A 25,293-nucleotide genomic window follows, 5' to 3' on the forward strand; every position below is an offset into this window, starting at 1 on the left:
AAAGTAAGGAAAGCAAAAACTCAACTAAACTTTATTATATATCTCGCACACGATTACAAGGATAGATCACTAGGCAAACTCTCGAAAAGAAAGGAACGAACTAAAATTTTATTCATCTAAAGCAAAAGATCGAACTAAAATAAGTAAAAGCAAAATATAGTGGGGATGATACGATACCGGGGCACCTCCCCCAAGCTTGGCGGAAGCCAAGGGGAGTGTCCATACCCGATACTCAATTCTCCTTTGGTGATGAAGAAGAAGGTGGTGGTGATGAAGAGATCTTGTCCTCAGATTTCCATGGCAGGGGTCCACCATCATAAGAGGAGGAGTGAGTCTCACGGGTCCTGCAACTAGCAGCCAAACTCATACCTTTAAACCTCGCCTCATATTCAAAGAGTTGGTTTTGGAGATCATAGATCTGGCTTTGGAGGAAGCTGATTTGCTCGTTGAGGGTGAAGACGATGTCCTTCATGGGCTTGCCATCCACCTTAAGATCACGGGAGAGGTCCGTGATCATGAGGTGATTGGCATTGAGTCCATGCTCCACCATCCCCTTGCACCGGAAAACCTCTTGCTCCATAGCTTCGAGTCTGGCCTCCACGATTCCCGTTCCCTTGGGACCTTGCACATCGCGGATGTGAAGCACCCCCTCATGCATCTGGATGGCTTGGGGGTGCTACACCACCTCCCGCAGATATGGGTTGATGACGTCCTTGAAGAACTTGTCCTTGGAGGAGCTTGAAGCAGCCATGGTAGATGGGATCTGACAGAAAACAACAAGGAAAAGAAAACAGAAGATTTCTTCGTGATACGGTGGTCAATAGGTTCGGGGGGTATATAAAGATTTTTTATCTTGGGAAACAAGCAAGCTGTAGAAAAACGGAGTCCAGAAGGTACCCCAGGTGGGCACAACCCACCTGGGTGCGCCTAGCAAGCAGGTGCGCCCTGGTGTCTTGTGCCCACCAGGGTACGCTTCCTGGAAGTTTCTTATTTTCCTATTTTTCTAAATATTCCAAAACTGACAAAAAATATTTTTGCGGATTTTTCGGAGTCCGTTTACTTACCGTATCACGTACCTCCTTATTTTCACGATTCTGGAGTGTTCCAGAAGGAATCTTTTATGTGTTCTTCCGGTGTCAAAGTTTGGATAATATTACTTTCAACATTAATGGGCATACCTGAGATACAATGTTTTATTCATTGCCCATTAACAACCTTCGGGTTAGTACCTTTGGCATTATTTATTTTGATGGCTCCAGAACGATAAGCCTCCTCGATGACATAGGGGGCTTCCAATTTTGAGAGGAGTTTTCCTGCAAAGAATCTGAAACGAGAGTTGTACAAAAGGACATATTCTCCAACTTTGAACTCACGCTTTTGGATTCTTTTATCATGCCATCTTTTAACCTTTTCTTTAAACAACTTAGCATTTTCATAAGCTAGGGTTCTCCATTCATCTAAAGAGCTAATATCAAATAACCTCTTTTCACCAGCAAGTTTGAAATCATAGTTGAGTTCTTTGATTGCCCAATATGCTTTATGTTCTAACTCTAGAGGCAAATGACAAGCCTTTCCATAAACCATTTTATAAGGAGACATACCCATAGGATTTTTGTATGTTGTTCTATAAGCCCAAAGTGCATCATCTAATTTCTTAGACCAATTCTTCCTGGACCTATTGACAGTCTTTTGCAAAATTAATTTTATTTCTCTATTGCTAAGTTCAACTTGACCACTAGACTGGGGATGATAAGGTGATGCAATTCTATGGTTAACATCATATTTGGCAAGCATTTTGCGGAAAGCACCATGAATAAAGTGTGAACCACCATCAGTTAATAAGTATCTAGGGACTCCAAACCTTGGAAAATAACTTCCTTAAGCATTTTAATAGAGGTGTTGTGATCAGCACTACTGGTTGGAATAGCTTCTACCCACTTAGTAACATAATCAACAGCAACCAAAATATAAGTATACCCATTAGAGGAAGGAAAAGGTCCCATGTAATCAAATCCCCAAACATCAAATGGTTCAACAGCAAGTGAATAATTCATAGGCATTTCTTGACGCTTACCGATATTACCTATTCTTTGACATTCATCACAAGATAAGAAGAACTTACGGGCATCCTTGAAGAGAGTAGGCCAATAAAATCCAGATTGCAATACCTTGTGAGCAGTTCTATCTCCAGCATGATGCCCTCCATAAGTTCGAAGTGACATTTCCGTAGGATTTGTCCCTGTTCATGCTTAGGTACACAACGTCTAATAATACCATCTACTCCTTCTTTATAAAGACGTGGATCATCCCAAAAGTAATGTCTTAAATCATAGAAGAATTTTTTCTTTTCTTGGTATGTAAAGCTAGGTGGTAAATATTTAGCAACAATGTAATTAGCATAGTCAGCATAGCAAGGAGTGTTATGAGCAACATTTATTGCAGCTAACTGCTCATCAGGAAAACTATCGTAGTGGGTCATCAGGCACATTTTCAAGCCTAGACAAGTTATCAGCTACGGGATTCTCAGCTCCTTTTCTATCAGCGATATGTAAATCAAATTCTTTGTAGCAAGAGAACCCATGGAATAAGTCTAGGTATAACATCTTTCTTTTCCATAAGATATTTAATAGCAGCATGATCGGTGTGAACAATTACTTTTGAATCAACAATGTAAGGTCTAAATTTATCACAAGCAAACACCACTGCTAAGAATTCTTTTTCAATAGTAGCATAATTTCGTTGAGCACTGTCTAGAGTTTTACTACCATAATGAATAACATTCAGTTTTTTATCAACTCTTTGTCCTAGAATAACACCAACAGCATAACCACTAGCATCACACATAATTTCAAAAGGCAAGTTCCAATCAGGTGGTTGAACAATAGGTGCAGAAATTAAGGCTTTCTTGAGTGTTTCAAAGGCTTCTAAACAATCATCATAAAAACAAAAGGAATATCCTTTTGCAAAAGATTCGTAAGAGGCCTATAAATTTTAGAAAAGTCTTTGATAAATCTCCTATAGAAACCGGCATGACCTAAGAAACTACGAATACCTTTGATATCTTTAGGACATGGAATTTTCTCAATTGCATCAACCTTAGCTTTGTCCACTTCAATACCTCTTTCCGAAATTTTATGGCCCAAGACAATACCTTCATTAACCATAAAGTGGCACTTTTCCCAATTCAAGACAAGATTTGTTTGCTCGCATCTCTGCAAAACTCGGTCAAGATTGCTTAAACAATCATCAAAAGACTTCCCATAATCATAGAAATCATCCATGAAAACCTCAACAATCTTTTCACAAAAGTCAGAGAATATAGCAGGTGCATTGCATAAACCGAAAGGCATACATCTATAAGCATAAGTTCCAAAGGGACAAGTAAAAGTGGTCCTTTCTTGATCAGGTTGAGAAACAGGTATTTGTGAAAAACCAGAATATCCATAAAGGAAGCAAAAATGTGTGTGCTTAGATAATCTTTCTAGCATTTGATCAATAGAAGGCAGAGGGTAATGATCTTTTCTAGTTGCTTTGTTTAATTTTCTAAAATCAATTATCATTCTATAGCCTGTAACAATTCTTTGTGGAATAAGTTCATTCTTATCATTAGGAAAAACAGTAATACCTCCTTTCTTAGAGACTCAATGAACAGGACTTACCCATCTACTATCAGCTATGGGATATATTATACCTGCTTCCAGAAGTTTTAAGATTTCCGTTCTTACCATTTCCTTCATTTTCGGATTTAACCGACGTTGGTGATCAACAACGGGTTTAGCATCAGGTTCCATATTAATTTTGTGCTGACATAGAGTGGGACTAATGCCCTTTAAATCATCAAGAGTATATCCAATAGCAGCTCGGTGCTTCCTTAGAACTTTCAATAATCTTTCTTCTTCATGTTCTGAAAGGTTAGCACTAATAATAACAGGATATATCTTCTTTTCATCAAGATAAGCATATTTCAAAGTGTCCGTCAATTGTTTTAATTCAAACACAGGATCACCTTTAGGTGGAGGAGGACCTCCTAGAGTTTCAATAGGCAAATTGTGTTTAAGCACAGGACGTTGTTCAAAGAAAATCTTATCTATTTCATTTCTTTCATGCATATGTAAATCATTTTCATGGTATAGAAAATATTGTTGTAAAGGATCAGTAGGTGGTACAATAATAGAAGCAAGAACAATTATTTCATCCTCCTCACTAGGTAATTCTTTTTCATGAAGCTTTCTACTAAACTTGGAAAAATTAAACTCATGAGACCCATCACCAAAACTAACACCGGTAGTTTGTTTCTCATAGTCTATTCTAGCATTAACGGTGTTCAGGAAAGGTCTACCAAAGATAATGGGACAAAAGTCATCTTGTGGGGAACCAAGAACAAGAAAATCAGTAGGGTATTTTATATTCCCACACAAGACTTCAACATCTCTAACAATCCCAATTGGTGATATAGTGTCTCTATTAGCAAGTTTAATAGTAACATCAATGTCTTCTATCTTTGCGGGTGCTATGTCATTCATAATTTCTTGATATAAGGAATAAGGAATAGCACTCACGCTAGAACCTATGTCACATAAACCATGGTAACAGTGATCTCCTATTTTAACTGAGACAATGGGCATGCCAACAACAGGTCTATGTTTATCCTTTTTATCATTTTTGGTAATTATAGCAGCTTCTTCACAGAAGTAAATAACATGCCCATCTACATTTTGTTCCAAGAGATCCTTAACCATAGCAATACTAGGTTCTACTTTAATTTGTTCATCAGGTTTAGGTGTTCTAATGTAGCTTTTGTTGACCACAGTTGAAACTTTAGCATGTTCCTTTATCCTAACAAGGAAAGGTGGTTTCTCAATATAAGCAGTAGGAACAACTGGATCAACATTGTAAAGTATAGTTTCTTCTTTAATTGGTATCGGTTCTTTAGTTTCTTCTTTATAGGTGGGTAATATTTAAACCACTTCTCTTTAGGGAGATCAGCATGAGTAGCAAATGATTCGCAAAAGGAGGCTACTATCTCAGAGTCTAGTCCATATTTAGTGCTAAACTTTTGAAAAGCATCGGTATTCATAAAAGATTTAACACAATCATACTTAAGTTTAATACCTGACTCTTTAACTTCATCGAGTTCCCAATCTTCAGAGTTGCGTTTAATTCTTTCCAAAAGATCCCACTGGAATTCAATAGTCTTCTTTATAAAAGAACCAGCACAGGAAGTATCAAGCATGGTTTGATCATTATGAGAAAGCCGAGCATAAATTTTTTGGATAATAATTTCTCTTGAGAGCTCATGATTGGGGCATGAATATAACATTAACTTAAGCCTCCCCCAAGCTAGAGCGATACTTTCTCTTTCACGAGGCCAAAAATTATATATATAATTCCAATCACGATGAACTAGAGTCATAGGATAATTTTTTTGATGGAACTCCAATTTCAATCGATTCCAATTCCATGATCCAATATCATCGCATAGCCTATACCATGCCAATTCTTTTCCCTTCAAAGATAAAGGAAAAACCTTCTTCATAACTTCATCTCCGGGTAAACCTGCAAGCTTGAATATCCACAAATTTGTTCCACATATATCAAGTGCATATCAGGATGTCTGGTTCCGTTTCCTGCATAAGGATCAGCTAGCAGTTGTTCTATCATAACCAACGGAATTTCATATTCAATATTTTCAGTAGGTGCAGTAGGTTGAGGGGTAGCTAATTGTGGTTCCGGTCGAGGTGAAGATACCCCTAATAAACCCCTCAAAGGATTGTTTTCCATAGGAACAAGTGACAGTAAATTTCAGCACACTATATGAATGTTTCCTTACCAAAGCGCTTCACTCCCCGGCAACAGCGCCAGAAAATAGCCTTTATGACCCACAAGTATAGGGGATCAATTGTAGCTCTTTTCGATAAGTAAGAGTGTCGAGCAGAAGGAAATGACAAGTGGTTTTCAGCAAGGTAATATCTGCAAGTGCTGAAATTGTAAGTAACAGAGTAGTTTGATAGCAAGATAATTTGTAACGAGCAAGTAACGATAGTAGTAACAAAAGTGCAGCAAGGTAGCCCAATCCTTTTGAGGCAAAGGACAGGCCAAAACAGTCTCTTATGATAAGCAAAGTGTTCTTGAGGGTACACGGGAATTTCATCTAGTCACTTTCGCCATGTTGGTTTGATTTGTGTTCGGTACTTTGATAATTTGATATGTGGGTGGACCGGTGCTTAGGTGTTGTTCTTACTTGAACAAACCTCCTACTTATGATTAACCCTCCCGCAAGCATCCGCAACTACGAGAAAAATATTAAGAATAAATTCTAACCATAGCATTAAACTTTTGGATCCAATCGGTCCCTTACAGAATAGCGCATAAACTGAGGTTTAAGCTTCTGTCACTCTCGCAACCCATCATCTAATTGCTACTCCACAATGCATTCCCTTAGGCCCAAATATGGTGAAGTGTCATGTAGTCGACGTTCACATGACACCACTAAGGGAATCACAACATACATACTATCAAAATAACGAACACATATCAAGTTCACATGATTACTTGCGACATGATTTCTCCCGTGACCTCAAGAACAACAGTAACTACTCACAAATGATGATCATGCTCAAGATCAGAGGGGTATTAAATAGCATGTTGGATCTGAACATATAATCTTCCACCAAATAAACCATATAGTAACCAACTACAAGATGTAATCAACACTACTAGTCACCCACAAGCACCAATCTATAGTTCCGGTAACAAGATTGAACACAAGAGATGAACTAGGGTTTGAGATGAGATGGTGTTGTTGAAGATGTTGATGGAGATTGCCCTCCCCAAGATGGGAGAGTTGTTGATGATGACGAGGACGATGATTTCCCCCTCCGGAAGGGGAGTTCCCCCGGCGGAATCGCTCCGCGGGAGGGCATAGTGCTACTGCCCAAGTTCCGCCTCGAGACGGCGGTGCTCCGTCCCGAAAGTCCTCTCCTTATTTTTTCGAAGTCAAAATGACTTATATACCAGAAGATGGGCACCGGAGGGGGGCCTGGGTGAGCACAACCCACCAGGGCGCGCCTGGGCTCCCTGGCGCGCCAGGTGGGTTGTGCCCACCTAGTGGGCCTCCTCTGGTACTTATTTGCTCCAATATTCATCATATATTCCATAAAAATTGTCCAGAAGTTTCAGCCTGTTTGGAGTTGTGCAGAATAGGTAGCCTGACGTAGCTTTTCCAGGTCTAGATTTCCAGCTGCCAGAATTCTCCCTCTTTGTGTGTACCTTGCAAATTATGAGGGAAAAGGCATTAGAATTACTCCAAAAAGAATTATTATGGATAAAAACATCATAAATAACAGTAAGAAAACATGATGCAAAATGGACGTATCAGAGGTCGGTGATGGCACGATCGCGCTTCAAAGCATGAGGGAGGAAATCAGAAGTGGCCATGCAAGGTGCACAAGGAATCTAACCTCCCTATATCCTTTGTTGTTGGAGATGACCGGCTTCACGGAGAATCAACTTCTTTGGAATGTGAAGCATCTGGAATATTTGATTACCTCATGGAGGACCTCAGGCTTGATTGTAGTCAGTTCCGGTCTGGCTCGATTCTCGTGTGAAGATACAAGATACCCCCAAAGATTGGGTCTGGGTAGGTCAAGCACGCGGTGCGAGGCAGTGGGGGCCTAGGTAGTGTCCCATCACTATTGTCATTAATGCAGGGAAACTGAACGGACCGACGCTTTGATTCTCGTTTGCCATCATTTCCCGGGTTTCGTGCCCTGTGTATGTGTACTGGATGATTTTGGAAGGAGATCGTGTCCACACTTCATGGAGAATGAAGCACCATTTGATTGGCTCCCAACATTATGAAAGGGGAAGGATCCACCCATTCCAAAGATTCACTCCTTCGTATTCTTCCTCACACACTCACTCCATCCGCCATTGACAAAGAGCTTTGTATGCCTAGTTCTTTCTTTTCTCTCCCAAAAATACATCACCGCAAAGCCAAGCTGGTGCGATGGTTCACGGCGATGCAAGTCGGGTACATGGTGGAAGCAGTTGAGTTGGAGTAGCCGGCGAGAGCGGTGGTGTCACCAACAAAGCTAAGAAGAAGCTCATCGCCAATGAGATCAAGGTCAAGTGGTCAATCTCCGCTAGGTTTATCAACAACCTCGACTACAGTTTCGCTACGGTGGACACCAACAACGATCTAAAAGCACTCAAGATTTCGAGCTTGGCCTGCCGGAATCTTGTCGACATCCGTGACCACTACACGGTCTGGGGAAGCACGAAGAACAAGCAGGACTCCCTGGTTTGACCTCGCCTCGGCCATCATCGACCCCTACTACATGAAGATGAATGATGAGAGTAAGAAGGACAAGATTGCCTGGCACAGTGCCCGAGAGCGGAGACTGGATGAAGAACACGTCAAGTACGTGGCTAAGGACGCGTACACAAGCTACAAGATGTATAGGCGGATCGTTGACATAAGGAAGTGCCTTCGTCCTGCCCCGAACGAGGGATCGAGCCATAGAGCAGTGGCGACGTTGTCACAAGAAGTAGATGATTATATAATCGTTTCTCCTAGTTTAAAATGCATGTTATTGAGGTGTGTGGGAATGTTTTGTATTGTCACTTGTGTAATTGGATGTTTATTTTGGTTATATATGTTGTTCTTCTGTAGACAGAAAATTACATCGCACACGGAATACACTAGGGAACCCGTCGGTGATGATTTCATCAATCGATGACAATTGTATACTAGCAAGCGTTTGCCCACAACACACGACTTATTAGCAACAATCGTGTGTGTTATTATCGGTTTTTGCACACATATCTGATTACAGACTTGTTTATCGCGGATCACACACATCTTATTAAGTTGAACCATTTCTGTTGTTTTCGCTCATTGCAAATAGTTCATCCGACTGAAGTGTATGCCGTCTATCGCACACATCTTTATTTGGCTGACCGTTTCTATTGTGTTGCCTAATCGAAAACAGTTCATCCGAGGAAACTGTATGCCGTATATCACACGCGCCTTGATCTGACTGGTCATTTCTGTTCTTCTGGTCATCGCAAACGGTTTGTGTCGATCAACTATATGCCACATATCGCACACGCAACTCTAGTATAAATTGTGTTTGATGTCTCCGCCATCGCAAGCTTGGGGTGTTCTGGATTCATTTGTTCTAGCACAGCAGGGAGCGAGGCATGAGGGTGTAGGGCTACGACAGGGCATAGGGCGTTGAGCTTGCCAAGCATGGCGTGCTCTCTCTCTCTCTTGTGCGCACGCACACACTCGCTCTTTGTCGTTTTCTGAGGGCACGAACATGGATGCCGAGCTTGTCACGCGGGTAGGGTTGCTGGGATCGGGAGCTAGAGCAAGTATGTTTTCCCTAAATAGCTCCCCTAAATCTATATACATGGGACTCTCCTATAAAGATTTTACCTCCTAATTTTATAACTCCAGCAGCACCTCATATTTTAAAATCCTTTTTGTTAGTTTTGTGGAAGTATCACATTCATATATTCATCTTTATAATACCCTGCATTTCAAATAGAATAACCATTCTACAGTACAAATATAACGCACATAACAAACAAACAAACAAATAAAAAAAGTATTTTTACATGTTCTATAACACAATAAAAAACAACACATTTTTTGCAGCAACATACTCATATAGTGGCGTGAAGCAATTGCAATCAGTGCATTGCATCATACACATCTATTTGTTCTCTCTAGCAAAAATCCATTAGACCATAACATTGCAAAATCCACTATACACCCACATCTTATAATCGACACTATGTGCATTGTCCTTCTTGAATCCTTGTTAGCGGTAACCAGCTTGTTCATCTCGAATTCTTGTCGCTAGCGACTATGATATCGCACGGTCGTAAGTGTCTCTGACATGAGTTGTATTATGATAGTTAACAAAAAAGGGAAAGGCGAGCAACATTGATGGAACAACAGTCGAAATACAAATGGACGACATAGACTCATCATAGGTAAGAAATGAGGTGATTTTGGGCAAGGTCCATCCACGCATGCCCCTCTGCACTACGCATTTCAATCTGTTGGTCCTTACCTTAGGAACGGTGCGACGGTGTGGTGGCGGCGGCGTTGTTGTCCATATCTCCATAGTGAAGTGGATTAAGAGGATGTTGTTCTTGGGAACGGATCTACGAAAGTTCACGGAGGACATGTGAGGTGCATGATGTATCTCATGCAACCATCTCCAGCCTTTGCAATTTGGCACCAGTTACAAAGTAAGCGAGCGCAACATGATGCTTGTTGCAAAGGCTGACTCGACGGTAGGTCTGATGAATCAGTTTGCGATTAGTATTAAATGGTTCAATCATTATAACAAATGGTCTATAGCAAAGCAAGCGAGCACCATGGTTATTGTTCCATAGGTTGCGGGTGATTCGACTGTAGATGAGACGGAGCATGTTGTGATTCGTGCGAAAGGATTCGACCATTGCAACAAGGGGTCTGCTGCAAAGAAAGTTAGCAAAATATGGTTGTTTGCAAAGAAAGTGAGCACAACATGGTGCTTGTGCAAAGGCCGATAGGGCATATTTCTCCCTTAGTGGTTTTGGTGATTGATGACAATGCATTTGCGGACTAATCGTGTGCATTGAGCATTTTAGAGAATCTATCGCATGGCACAAGACGATCCTTGCCCCTCGGAGCTATTGCGAAGATGATGTTTTTCTTGTGTTTCATTTTTGGTGAATTCGAGTCGTACGATCACCGTATTATTAAGAGGGGGTCCGCTTCGAAAAGGTTTGGGTTGAATCAACACGTACACAGTCTCTTTGCACCCCCTTTCCTTCCCGGTTCGGAGCTTGTCCTTCCTTGTACATGGGCCCTCTTGAGGCACATAAGCGGTAGTACCGCTCAGCAGCACGGTAATACCGCTCCAGCGGTACTGCCGCCGTTTAGTGCTACTAGGACTTCCGCCTATTCTTAGTGCTCTGTAGTATGGCGGTAGTTCAGTGCGGCAGTACCGCTCGGTACTGCGGCTCTGAACTACCACTCCACTACCGTAGATCTACTGGCATTCTAACTATTAAGCGGAAGTACCGTTCCGTGCTACCGTCCCGGTGAACTACCGCTGCTTCACTACCGCTGGGAGTACCGTTTATTTTTTGTCTTTTGGACTGCTCTATCCTTCGAGCGGAAGTAGAGCGGAAGTAGATCGGTAGTAGCCAGCGGTAGTACCGCTCTGTGCGGCACTACCGCGCTGCCCTCCTCTACTACCGATGTTTTGTGTGGTTGCACAACACTAAGGGAAGTACCGCTGGTGGGAGCGGTAGTACCGCTCCGGTGGCACTACCCCTCCCTGATCTGTTCAGTTAAGTGCAGCTGCTGAAACTTCCGTGCCAGCGGAAGTACCGCTCACTCCAGCGGTACTACCGCTTGTGCACAGGCTGAAGGGGCATGACGGTTGGATTATTTTTCCCACTATGTAAGTAAGTCTTCTTCTTCTAGTTGACTTACCTCTTCCTCATGCAAGCTCCATTGTTGCTCAAAAGCTCACTCTTGCTCGATCTTTCTCTCTAGCCATTCAAACTTGTTGATTTTTTAGGAATTGGTTGAGAAGACTTAGATCTACACTTCCACCCAGAGAAATTTGACCCCCCACTAATCCCTTGCAGATCTTATTACTCTTGGGTGTTTGAGCACCCTAGATGGTTGAGGTCACGTCGGAGCCACATTCCATTATGGTGAAGCTTCGTGTGGTGCTGGGAGTCTTCAGTTCGGTTGTGGAGATTGCCCCAACCTTATTTGTAAAGGTCCGGTTGTTCCCTTCAAGAGCATCACTAGTGAAATCACGACATCTTGCATTGTGCGAGGGCGTGAGAAGAATACGATGGCTAGTGGTTTTTTGGGGAGCATTGTACCTCCATATTGCTCCAACGGAGACGTACTTCCCCTCGAAAGGAAGGAACTTCGGTAACACATTCTCGTCTCCACCGGCTCCACTTGTGGTTATCTCTTACCTTTTTTTGAAACGAGGTAAAAGATTTGCCATTTTCATTGATTAAGAAGAAGAGAGTTGTCCGGTTAATTAGAGGAAAACCGGGCGAAAACCGTTACAACACGCCCACAAGAAAGGGCACTCCGGCCGACCTGGCACCAACAAGACCACACACACCGCCGAGAAGAGGGCACCGTCGAGGCTGCATGCATTGTCATCGTCATCACCTCTCCCCGAGCAAGCGACTCCGACTCTGCCGCAAACGATCTGTCCAGACCCCTTCGAACGAACGACACACGATGACCTTGTCAGCCCTAGCCAAACAATCGACCGCCGACGTCGAGGACCGGCAGCTCCGATTTTGTTGATACGCTTCACTGGAGAAAGTTGCACGCCTCGCACCGACCTAGCCCAGCACAACCTCCGGAGAGCACCGTCCGCTCAAACCACCCTCATGGAGTCATCGTTGCCGCAGGGGCCCCACCGCATGCAGTTCCGACTTCTCTGTCACAGTGAGAAACAAGCATAGGCATACTCGTTGGCGAACCGGACCGCCGACATCAGAAGGACAGGCCGCGACCCAGCTCCACATGCCATCATCATTGACGTCACACGCGTCGCAACGCCAACCACTCGCATCACCAGTTGGCCACCTGCCAACCGTGAGCCGTGCACGTCCAGCCCAAGAGAAGGGCGAGGAATAATCATCGATCTTCAAAGCAACGCCCTAAAGAGGGAAACACCATTGAGACGACGTCGTTGCCTGACCCAGATGGATCTAGGCTTTCGCCTGAAGAACGAGATCCGAGGATGGACCGGGTCGGAGAACTCCACGACGGTGCCTTCAAGAAGGGAAACGACGCCCAAAAACGCCGCCACCGCCTGCCGGCCATAGCCGGGCAAAGCTTGCGCTCGGAGTAGACCCGATGAACAACCTCACGCAGCCGGCCGAAGCCGGCCCGCACCTCCGCTGACCTGCACACACCTTGCACAGCCACCACGCCATCGCCACACAAGGTCCACCACAACGCACTTCCGCCCAGCTGCCGCAACCGAGGCCACCACGATGACCAACCCTCCGGCAGACACGGACGGACCAGATCCGGCCGAAGAGCAGCTGGATCAGGCGCCCCCTTGACGCATCACCAAGACCACCAGCAAGAACTGGATCGGAGGAACGACCAGAAGGCAGGGAAGCGGAGCCGCCACCCCCGCCCCGACTCGCCGAGAAGGATCTGCAGGACCGCAGCCCCGGAGCCTGCCGACGACGTCGCCGTGGCCACCACCCGCCGGAGACGCAGCCTCGTGGTCGCCACACCCCATAGCCGCTGCGCCGCGCCACCAAGAGGCGAGCCTCCCCCACCGCGAGATCCTGCCGCAGCAGAGAGGCCCCGCCGCCGCCATCCGCCGCTCGGGCTTAGCCCGGCGGCCTCCTCCGGCGGCGGCGAGGGGAGGTAGGGGGCAGAGAGGGCTGGAGGCGGCGCTCGATCTAGATCCGCCCGTGCCGCCGTGGAGGCGACGCGGGGGACGGGGGAGGTGGCGTAGAACTTTTTGAGCAGTTCTTGCTGCTGTTATGGTTCTGAAGGTGAATGGCAGGTCGCGCACGAACCTCTTACCTTTAATTTGTGCAACATTTACTAGTGTTGTATCTCTTTCTTGCTTGTGTTGTTGTTGTTGCTAGCATCATATAGGTCATTCATCTAGTTGCATATCTAGACAGCCTATTTATTGCTAAACCTAATTTGATAAGAAAACCTAAAAACTGGTAGTTGCCTATTCACCCATTTCCCCCTAGTCAACCATATCGATCCTTTCATCACGGAATACTCGGCGGTAGATCGGACAGCTGTCTCGTGCGCCATCAGACGACTGCCAAGGCGTCCGATCAGATCCAATTTCACCTGCACGACGCATAGGGTACGCCTAAAATATTTTCAAAATGTTGGTGGATGTTGGCATATTTTTTAGGAGTATTATAATTTAGTCAAACTTTTTTTGAACACATCGGCTAAAATTAGATTTTCAGTTATTTTCGTAGCTTCAAAACAAGTTTTTTTTTCTTTCGAATTTGTCACAAAAGTGAACAAAGTTATCAAATATTTACGCATCCAGAGGCCACACGAACTCCGCTTCGTCTCGTCGCGACCATCTGACAGGTTCGCTCGCCGGTCGGAGGCATACCCGCCGCCATGTCGAAGCTCGCCAACCAGCCGGCGCCGCCGTCGTCGGATATGGATGTTGACTCCGCAGCCGCGGTCGAGGAGAAGAATCCCGTCAGGTTCTCCATCAATGGTGAGCTCTCTCCCTACCCTCTGCGCAGACCCGATCTCCCCCCCTCGCGTCTCCTGATCCGTCCCCCTTCCTCCGCGCAGTGCTGGAACTCATGAGGGAGGCGCAGATGCAGCACGGCCTTCGCCACGGCGACTACACGCGGTACAGGTGCGCGTCCCGATTACCGATCACACCCCACTTGACGCCCACCCAGATCTGCTGCCTGCTCGTCTTCTCAGCTGTGCCATGCCACCGTGATTCTCGCCTCGCGGGATTCACGCGCGTATATTGATCGGGAGGCATCTTTTCTTCCTACCGTGCTCTCAGATGTGTGACTTGTGATGGAATGCTTTCATCCAGTCCCCCTATATCGAAATTTTCCTATGGAAACCCTGCTTCGAACTTGCTCTGTAGTCTAATAGAATTCATACATTTAATCTGCTATAAAAGAAAGCTATCTTTTTACACCTTTGCTTTGCGCATTATGCTTGCTCCGTTTTCTCTGTTGCCGGTGCATGAGGGGGAAGTTCTGTCCTCTCAGATGTTGCATGTCTTGTTTGCCCCAAGTATCTTGCTTTTGCTTATAATTTATTAGTATGGTGCTGCTGTCATTTGTGGATGCATACTTTGTCTGAAGGATTTAGGATTATTTGCAGGAGATACTGTACTGCGCGTCTGAGAAGGCTATACAAGTCTCTGAAGTTTTTGCATGGCCGTGGTAAATATACCCGGAGGAATATAACAGAGTCAACAGTGACTGATGTGAGGTGTGGTGCTTTTTCTCCTGATAATCTACCATATGCCTGCTGCCTTTGTTCATACTTCACTTCGGCTAGTATTTTGGTAATTTTGACAATTTAGATTAGATGGATCTGTTTGGATTTGGTATGTTAACTACCATTGTCAACATTTAAAACCAACAATGTGATTTCCTTTGTACCGTTGAACATATGATTACTATTAGTTACAAAGATTTCAGCCACCATTTGGTAGTTGTGTACTCCATGCCTGTGATATTTATTAGTACTTTATCAGTATTGTTAATTCCTTACCCTAGCAAAATTCTTGTTATTGTTGATGAACACTTTTGTAGTGCATGTAATCGGTGTGCGACAACTATTGGGGAACTTAAGCAAATGCTTTTGCAATTTAGTGAGCTGTTAGGCTTGGTTACGCCTAAAGCAATTTTAACACATGAGTGTAGGTTTCTACATGTGGTATTTTATACGGCTGAGAGAGCATGGAGTCATGCTATGGAGAAGAAAACTGCTGGTCCAAATGCACCGCAGCGCATCTACATGCTGGGTCGATTTAGGAAGGCAGTCAAATGGGCGGCACTTTTTTCACAGTTATGTTCTATAAAAGGAGATTCCAGGACATCTTTGGAAGCTGAGGTGTGTTTCTTATCTTTTGTTTGATTTAGTGCTCAGTTGACAGTCCTTTTTAAGTACAAAATAGAAACCTCACTATGTTGATCTGATATAGTTGTCCTATAGGAAAACTATTTTTTGAACCATCTAAAATAATATCTTTTGTAGGCATATGCTTCATATATGAAAGGAACTTTGCTTTTTGAGCAAGAGAAGAACATAGAGGCAGCAATGTTGAATTTCAAGAATACCAGGTTTGTGGAAATAATACTCGGTCCATTGATGTTTTGGCTCTATGCAGTGTGGTATTATTCCTTGTGTTGATCATCCTTATTGTCGTGCCTTGCTGTTTGGATATATCATGATACTTGCTCCCCTTATGAGTATTTTAAAACTTTGTGATTGACATTTATTATTTTTCACAGGACTGTATATGAGGAGCTTGGGAAGTATGGCAGCATAGAAAATCAACTTTTATGCCGTCAGCGCATTGAGGAAGTGGAGCCTATGATTGGATTCTGTTCACGCAAACTTGGTGGATCTGCTCTGCAAGAACATGACCTGCTAGATATGGAAAAGGAGGGGCCTGCTTATGACCTTTTTAAAGCTAAGATTGAGGTATTTTCTTTTCATACAACTAAAGAATATAGTGGAATGCATAAGAGGTCCTAAAACTATTCGAGGAGTGTCAAGGTAGTACTAAAACTTTAAAATTGCAGACTTGGGCCCCAAAAGTTATAAGTTCTTCATCGCGGTCCTAAGCAGCCCAGACCGGGTCAGACTTGCTTATGTAGTACGTTGATTGTCGCCACATAGACGTATGGACCCACCAGATAACCGATTGAAGCCAGAATCTGTTGAAAGTAGAAACACCCCTGATATCCTGGTAATTTTCACTTGTGCCCCCTAGTTCTTTTCCCCACTAGCAATGTTCAGAGAATCGTTAACTGGTAACTACTCGGTCGGCTGGCGAGTAGGGTATTAATAGGCAAATCAGCCGATAAATGAGTTAATCGGCCGATAAATGAGTTAGTCGGCTACTCACTGACCCACGGAGAAGGGATTAATCGGCCAGTTAACTGATTCATCGGCTGATATTTTGAACACTGCCCAACTGGTGACATATGCTCATCCCTAACCTCTCGTCCTGATCCTCTCTCCCTCACGCATGTGGAGATAAAAATCCAATCCCCAAATCATGTGCAACCTATATTATGAGGAACCAGTCAGGAATTGCACGTCAGAGACATAAAATAGGTGATTTTTGTGAGTATACCACTGCAAAACCATCAGATATTGCATATACCACTGCAACGATTCGATTAATTTTTCACCATGCACATTTTGACAGATATATGATTCCCATCGGTTCTTATGGGGAAATAGTTCACCACACACTTTATCTTTGCAGTGTGTAACATGAATGTTTGGTCAGCTTGATTAATGCATGTTTAAACCTTGAGTTTTTTTTCTGCAATCCACATAATTTGTTTACAGTTTGAAAATGGCGTGCATATCTTGCAGTGCGCCTAAACTTTGCTATTATGATGTTAGTTAATGTTGCATACATGCAAACTTGAACTAGTACAATGAGGATGTCACACAACGAACGATTATAGTTTAACTTTTATATTCTTGACTTCACGCGATGGGTATGCTTTTTGTTGGACCTGTGCTTTTCTTTATTTCTTGGTCAAGTCAGGATCTTCATTAAAGATCTATGACTCATATTTGAAATCGGGAACTGTTTTTGTGACAAAATATCAGAAAAGGAATTGTCAGAATCGTGCTAGACAAGTTCTAGTATGGCGTTGATTATTGCTTAGAGCAAGACCAATGACCTCCCTATCCGGCTTTGCATCGGCCAAATTGCTGATTTTGGTTGAAATCGATGCTCCAACAGCATCGGCAAACAGCTCAGCAAAAGAATCACTCGGCAAACTATATCCTTTATGCTCGCCACTTCTGCAGACCTGGAAGAGAGTCGGTATCGAGCAATGACCGCGGCAGCTTGTCCCTCCTGCGCTGCTGAGGAATGATCTGAGGATGGTGCTCCGTTCCCCTCTCGCGCGACCACCTTCTTTTTTTCTGTTGCCGCCGCGCTGCCTCTCTTGCTGCTCGCTTGATCTGGAGGGACTGGTTGGCGTCTGGACAAATCAGAGGGGAGGAAGATTGGGGGGGGGGGGGGGGGATAGGGTGCAGCGGTGGTGGTGTTCGGTGGCGTCAACAGGGTGGGAGGTGCAGTGCTTGTCTGTGCTACTGAGAGACAGGGGGGTGGCAGCGCTTGTTTTGGTGCTCTGTGGTGGTGGCGATTTATTTGATGCTTTGTGTCGTCGATAGATTACTATGTGCTGCACTCTACCTGTTGCTGATGCTTCCATTATTGTGAGGTTGTGAGAGACAGTGAGATCATATGTTGCTGCTTGTGCTTGTGTGCTTGCACTTTATTAGAGATAAGTGAGAGAGATATTGACAACTGAGGTCGAATCGATTCATTTGATGTTGTGTGTTTGCAATTGCTGTTGCTGGATGGAGATAGCACATGAGAATTGGGGTCAACTGAAATTATGCATCAATGAAATATCAAAGGTTTTAGAGAATTTTTGTGAGTTCCAAAAGGTTGATAAAATATACGTGGATGAAATTTGGAGAGCGGGACTGTTGGAGCGTGCACAGAAATAGAGAAGGAATCCTTAGTTGAGGCTCTGCGAATAGAGATATAAGGAATCGATTTGAGGAGTTCGTTGGACTTGCTCATTTGAAATTATTTTAATATTGTTTCATAAATATGACACCATAGCCTACTTACAGTTTCTGAGTGCCAGATTGCATTTCCACCCCTGTTTTCAGATAGATGTATTTTCTATTTTGATACTTGCAGGCTGTATTATCTGAGACAAGGTCACAGCAGGCGGCTTCTATGACTGAGTTTAACTGGCTTGGTCGCAGATTTCCAATTACCAGTGCAAAGACCCGTGTGTCCATATTAAAAGGTACTCCTATATAGGTTATGTATGTTCTCTCTAAATATTATAGACATGATTTGCAAGTTCATCTCAGAGATAGCGGATAGTCCACATCTTATTTAATTGACCAAGACAGGTCTTTTTGTACAGTATTTCTGCATCTGCTTTGCTTTCTACTTGTAGATAGATTTCTTTTTAATCTAGTGATATGATTCAGCTCAGCAGCTGGAGAAGGATTTAAACGGCGCAGCCACAGAACCAATCCCAGCAGACAAAAAACTTGCTATATTTGATAAACTATTCTCTGCATACCACGAAGCTCGAAGCTGCATCCGCAATGATTTGGTATGAAAATAATGATATAGATATATGTATGTTCTAAAGGCAGTATATGCATCCTACTAACACTTTTGCCAAATGCAGGCTTCTGCTGGCAATGCTGAGAATATAAGAGACGAATTGAATGGTCTTGACAAGGCTGTCAGTGCAGTTTTAGGATTGAGGACCATAGAACGTAACCAGTTACTTGTTACTATTGCTAAAAGTAAGTTTGCAAAGCATTGGGATGAGAAGAATGAGAAAATTACAAAGCCGGAAGAACTTGTTAGGCTATATGATCTGCTAATTCAGGTAAGCTCCGTTCATATTATGCCTTACTAGAGTTGTGTACTTCTACTGATGCGAAAACAATTTAACTTGCAGAATACAACAGACCTAACTGATTTAGTTAGCTCAGGAAGGGATAAAAACGAAGAAGAGAACGCTTTTGTTCGTGAGTATGAGCTGAAAGATTTGGCTTTCCGAGCTGAGAGGTGAGTTCCACATTGCTTTCTTCGAAACCTAGAATTCTTTAATAATCAGCTTCTCTGTTCACGACTATATTGAATAATGTTATTGAGAGCTTGACACAAGGCATCAAAATATTTATTTGTCTTATTTTTAAATTATTTATTTGTATAAATGTTCCAGCTTATTACCAAGTTTCCATCTGCTATCCTAGAAAGCTTACATGTAACACATAGCGGCTATACTCACAAATTTTATTTTGGAGTACTGTGCAGATGTTTCTATTTGGCAAAGTCATATAGTTCAGTCAGTAAAAGGGCCGAAGCCTATGCATTATTCAGTTATGCACATTCCCTTGCTGATTCTGCACTGCAAGAACTGGCTAATAGTCCTCACAAGGTTTGCTACTGTGCTAACATTTATATGATCATTAAGAAGTGGTAGCTTCTAAACTCCATCCATTTTTTATCATTGTTTTAAGTGTGCCCACATCATTATCATTATCATTTGGTGCCCTTGTAAGCTAAAAGCAGCTTTTGATCTTCAGAAATGCGAGTATTATGTTGGTACCTGCACAAGTCTGCTAGGATAAATACTGTTTATTGATCTTCAAACAACATAGTTTCGGGGCTTTTACTAAGGCGCTCCTAACTTTATCTTGCTTTGTTAGTTAATATGCCTGTATTAGTTGCAAATTGTACAGTTTTGGCTTTTCTTGAATCCTTTTTCGGTTCCTAGTAGTTAGTACCTTAGCCTTTTGATATTTCCTTTGGTGTTTTTTTCCCTTTGAGTAGGTTTTGTGCTATCTTCATGCTCTTCTAATATAAAAAAACATGCGTTTGGGTGCTTGTCGGAGGAAAAAAAATGCTTGATTTTTTGTCTGTCTGGCAGGTACTTCAGTCTAACTCAAATGCTCTTACTTTACAGACCTTAATCCAAGATCTCGAGGCTCTATCTTTCAATTGTAGATCCAATAGTTGCATTGAACATGCAACAGGTATTATGGAGGATGAGAGTGCTCCTGAAAGACTTTCTAAAGGAGTCTCAACTATATCACTTGGCGACGATAAAAGAAAGGTATGCTTTGTACAAGTTCTTGTCCACGTAAGCGTTTGATGAGATTAGTTTGTTACTATTGGTATTTAGATCATTAGTCCCACCATTTGAGTCTTATGTTATGGTAGGGTAGCTACCCTTGGCATCCAGTTCTTTCACCCTATTGTACACGTCACGAGTCTATTGATGAAAAAGGTGTCTGAGGAAAACTTGAACTGAAGTCCTACAGTGAGGGATATTCATATTGAACCAAAAAAGAGAAGAAAAAACTGCAGATTCTCTTTTCCTTTTATTCTTACAACTCCATTCTTATGAGTAGTTGATGAATCCACTTTATTCACCAGCCTGGTTTATTATCTTTTCTTTCCCTTCCATTCTTATGTTCTACTCCCTCCGATCCATATTAATTGTCGCTGCTTTAGGACAATCAATATGGATCGGAGGAAGTATTATTCTTTAGCTTTACCTGAGATGTTAATGAATCCACTTTATTCACTACCTCGGTATGATACTTCATTACTTAGCTAGAGGATTCTGCTATCTGAACTTTCATGCATCACTTAATCTACGTACAGTCTGTTGTTCCCTGGATTGATCTTCGATGTGCGTGAAATCAAAATCAATGGCAGACCATGTCATTTTAGGGTGTTATACTGTTATTACGAAGCACTTTAGGGTCATCTTTTGAATATATGCTGATAATAAGTTTGTATTTTGCAGGATACTAAGTACCTCCTTGATATCCTAGGAAGCTATGAATCAGCACTTGGTGAGCAAAGCGCCAAAGCGCCATGTCGCATTTCACAGTTCCCACCACCGTTCCAATCAGTTCCCTGCAACCCAATTGTTCTTGACATGGCATACAACACAATCGAGTTCCCGAACCTTGAGAACAGGATGAAGAAGGAAAAGAAGGGTCTCCTCCGCAGATTCTGGGGGTGAAAGGAAGAGAGCGTGTTATTTAGTTCCTCAGGATCACCTTGCTCTTGGATTTTGATACATTACCTTGGTGGATTAATTTGTTTTTGCCTGTGCTGCTCATCGCAGTGCCGGTTTGATGTCTGGAAGGTTTCTAAGAAGTCTGAACCAAGTTTGGCAGGCAAATTTTTTTTCTGTTTCAAAATACATCAGTTTGAGTGTCGCTGTTTACAATCCGTTATACAGTATGGAACATTAACTAAATAGGTCATACTTCTTGAAATGTTAAATTGTTGCAGTATGATTAACTTATATTCCGCAATATTAGGTTCCATGTTTGGCTGCAGTAATGCTTATCCAAAATGTGTGCCAACGTGCAAGGCTGCTGCACTCTTGTGGTGAGGATATATACTGGTCGAAACTTTGAAATATATTTGAATTTTTTGGTGCATATAGATTGTTTACAACACTTGGTGTCATGAGGATTGCTCCATTCAGAACAAGCGCAAAGGAGCCCAAATGCTTCACAGTCAACTTGTTAATTGCATAACCAAATTTCAACTTTTTGAGGGAACATGCAAACGAGCTTAAAATCCAATTACCCAAGCTTGTGATTAATTATTGTCAAACAGTGGTTGTACGCTTGCGTTTCATCAGATCAGATGGTGCTCGATTTTCCAGATGATGATGCTGCGATTCCGCCAGTTCGACATTTCTCTCGCGCGCTGCTCAGTGAATAGCACTCGTACGCCAATGAAATGAAATGCCTTGAACGTGCTGGAATAAAAAAAAATCTCCACAAAGATGATACAGGCGGCCTCCTCTAGTTGTGAAAGTCCCGTTAGCAGCACCTTGTTCACTCACATAACACAAGTGTGCTGCCTGCCTGCCTCTGCAACATGCACAACCATCCTCCATCCATATTGATATTTTTATTTTTACTCCATCCTTTCCATAATATAAAAGCGTTTTTTACACTAGTAGATAATAGAAAAAAGTCCATTTTACTACCTGAACAAAGTTGGTGGTTCACATAACCCCCTAATCTTTATTTCGATTCTCTTTACCCCTTGAAAAATCTCATACCGGACAAAATCAGTCCCTGGGTGGTTTGACGTGACTGATTGCTGACGTGACAATGGTCAATGGGCGGTTTTGACCTGCGGCTGAGTCTCCCTCGTCACGCTGGGTTGAGACAGAGGAGCTCCTCCCGAGCCTCCCCACGCAGCTGCCTCCCTCCCGAGCACCACGCCCGACCCCGCCGCCTCTGGATGACGCCGGCGACCGCCGGAGTTCCAAGCTGCTGCCCCTGACGCCCTGCTTCTCCTTTCTCCCTTCCCTTTCCTCTCCATTCCCGCACATCTGAACTCACACAGATCCACCCTGCCCCCCGGCAGCCATGGCCGTGCCGTCCGCCGCGCCCATGCCCCGCACTCCCCTCGCCCGGACTCATCCGCGGCCGCCGACGCCGCCCCGTCCCTGGACTTCGGCGACCCGGCCTCCCTCGCTGCCCTCCGCGGCCTCACCGACGCCGGCGCCGCCACCCGCCTGCTCCATGAGTGCGTCGCCTACCAGCGTGCCCTCGACGCGCTTCTCGCCCGCCGTCCCGACCTCGACCGCGCGGCCGCCTCCCTGCTCCGCTCCGCCCCGCCGCTCCTCTCGCTCGCCGCCTCCGACGCCACCGCGCTTAGGGAGTCATCCTCCTCCACCGCCGTGCTCGCCGAGGCGCTCTACTCCCCCGTCCGCCACCTCGACGCGGCACACTTGCGCGCCGAGTCCGCCCTGGCCCGTGCCGAGGCCGCGCTCGACCGTTCCCGCAAGCTCGACGTGGCGCACCGCCTGCAGGTCAAAACCACCATTGACCAATGCCACATCAGCTGCATGTTGAGACAAACCACCCAAGAGGGTCTTTTGTCCGGTTTGGGATTGTTCAGGGAATAAAGGGAACCGAAATAAAGATCAGGGAGTTATGTGAACCACCAACTTTGTTTAGGATAGTAAAATGGACTTTTTTTCTAATAATAGGAATCATGTTAATGTACCCGGCCCCGCGAGGCCGAGAATCCAGTGGCACAGACCGAGTTTCCTCGAGGAGAAATCCAAAGAAAGTGATATACACTAAGCGACCTGAGATGTGAAGCGAGCTGCTCAATTTTCTTTTCTTTCCTTTTGCGCCCAATCATCCGAGGAGAAAGGGAAGACGCTGGCCAACTTGTCCTCTCAGAGAAGGGAAAATGAAAAGGAGAAACTTGAGCCCTATCCACTATCTTAGCTGGTGATGTTTTAGTCGGAGCTTGTGCGGTTCGTTTGTTTGGCTGGGCTACTCGTGCACAACTTCTTCAGGCAATTGCAACGCAGCCATTATCTTTTCCAACCAAACCAAACCAGAAAGCACGAGAGCATTTACAGCCACAAACACCAAAATTCGGCCCAAACGCTCGTGGGTGCGTCGGGCATATCTGCGGACGGTGATCGAGCGGACATGCCCGAGCAATACATAAGAAACGTCTCCCACATCCGTGAATCTCAAACTTTTTTTAAAAGTACGTCAGGCGTACCATATTTTTATAGAAGATAAAACATATTTACAAAAAATGTAGCCCATATGCGTACATACGGGCGTCCACAAAACACCAACACCATCACCGACCCTAAACATCTAAACTAACTTCGCACAAAACGTTGTAAACCTCCAACACCACCCGCCACCTGTCGTCAATCTGCAACCTTGCTTAGGATGTTTACAACAAGCTTCGTGGGTCGCTTCTGTTGCTCCACCCTGTGAAAGACTCGCGCATTTCTTTGCTTTCATAAGGCCCAAATTACTGCTATTACTAGGGTGTCAAAGCCCCTCTTGTGGGCCCTGTGGTAGTTCTTTCGTTCCCTCACCACCAATCCAAGGTCGAGTCCATGGGCAGGGCATCCTGCACTTGGACCCGTATTGTATTTCAAGTGATGTGCCATACCTCCCGGGCGTATTGACAGTGCATAAGAATGTGATTCGTGTTGTCCTCCTCCTGCAAGCAAGTATAACATGCCGTGGCCTCATCCTGCAATCCATGTCGTGCTCTCCTGTCCGAAGTCCAAATTCTATACCGCATCTCCAACCACGCAAAGATCTTGCACTTAAGAGTCGCCCAACTCCTCCAAACACACGCTGCCGTTGGAGATCTTGGTAGCCCGAAGCATAGACTGTTGTACACGGATTTAGCTGTGTATCCTCCTAAACTCGAGCAGGTCCACGTGAGGCTATCCTGCGCGGCCGTGTCTCGACTCACCGAGGCCAGTGCATGGCAAAGGTGCATGCACTGTATTTGAGCCATGAAGGAAGACTCGGGCTGGCAGTCCTCCAACCAACGGTCATTTAGTAGTGCCTGTTGTACCGTCCAGGAGTTGATCATCCTCGTCTGTACCGCCGCGTGCAACAGTGGCGCGATATCTACCACTGCAAAGCCATGGATCCAACGATCTCTCCAAAACAGAACTCGAACACATGCCTCAAATCAATACCTGCCATGCAAATTAAAACCTACCTACTACGTCTGTATCTAAAACTACTCATCGTCGAAGATACCAGTCGGACCAGCGGTCTCTCTGTATGCCCACATGGGTCCTATCGATCTATCTAACGTGATGAGTGCGTCCGGACATCTTCATATCCACCCCTATAAATGAGCCGAATATGAGAAGCGCCGGTCAGTCCAGACGTTTGAGCGGCTATGAAAAATCCGCTTGGGTGGTAAAAACGTTTTAGATGCTCTTACAAATTAGATTTGGTCATGAAAGTTAGCGGGCACGCTCCGCAAGATATGCTTTGCTCGATATCTATCTATCTTTTCATTCTGTTGAATTTTTTACATGTACGTAGGTCTGGGTTTTGTATGCTGCACCTGTAGTGTCTCTCTCCCTCTGTATTTACTTGTATCTTGGGAGACAAGACAC

The 25,293-nt window shown here is 44.2% G+C and overlaps 1 protein-coding gene across 1 annotated transcript; it reads left to right on the forward strand.

The window, feature by feature from the left end:
* Positions 1 to 14,074: 14,074 nt before the first annotated feature.
* LOC123120216 (signal recognition particle subunit SRP68) lies at positions 14,075 to 21,634 on the forward strand. The gene is made up of 13 exons (XM_044540208.1): positions 14,075 to 14,276; positions 14,357 to 14,423; positions 14,912 to 15,022; positions 15,460 to 15,649; positions 15,794 to 15,879; positions 16,051 to 16,243; positions 18,507 to 18,618; positions 18,809 to 18,936; positions 19,015 to 19,221; positions 19,294 to 19,403; positions 19,653 to 19,776; positions 20,305 to 20,454; positions 21,154 to 21,634. Exons 1-13 carry the CDS (start codon positions 14,174 to 14,176, stop codon positions 21,373 to 21,375), a joined length of 1,803 nt encoding a protein of 600 aa, XP_044396143.1. The 5' UTR covers positions 14,075 to 14,173; the 3' UTR covers positions 21,376 to 21,634.
* Positions 21,635 to 25,293: the final 3,659 nt, after the last annotated feature.

This window comes from Triticum aestivum, chromosome 5D (assembly GCF_018294505.1).
Source record: "Triticum aestivum cultivar Chinese Spring chromosome 5D, IWGSC CS RefSeq v2.1, whole genome shotgun sequence".
NCBI lineage: Eukaryota > Viridiplantae > Streptophyta > Magnoliopsida > Poales > Poaceae > Triticum > Triticum aestivum.

Bases quoted from the DNA above. Each gene is read 5' to 3' on its own strand.
- LOC123120216 (XM_044540208.1), top strand. From the start codon at position 14,174: ATGTCGAAGCTCGCCAACCAGCCGGCGCCGCCGTCGTCGGATATGGAT. The intron at 14,424-14,911 runs GTGCGCGTCCCG...GATTATTTGCAG, and splicing joins GGCGACTACACGCGGTACAG to GAGATACTGTACTGCGCGTC. The intron at 15,880-16,050 runs GTTTGTGGAAAT...TATTTTTCACAG, and splicing joins TTGAATTTCAAGAATACCAG to GACTGTATATGAGGAGCTTG.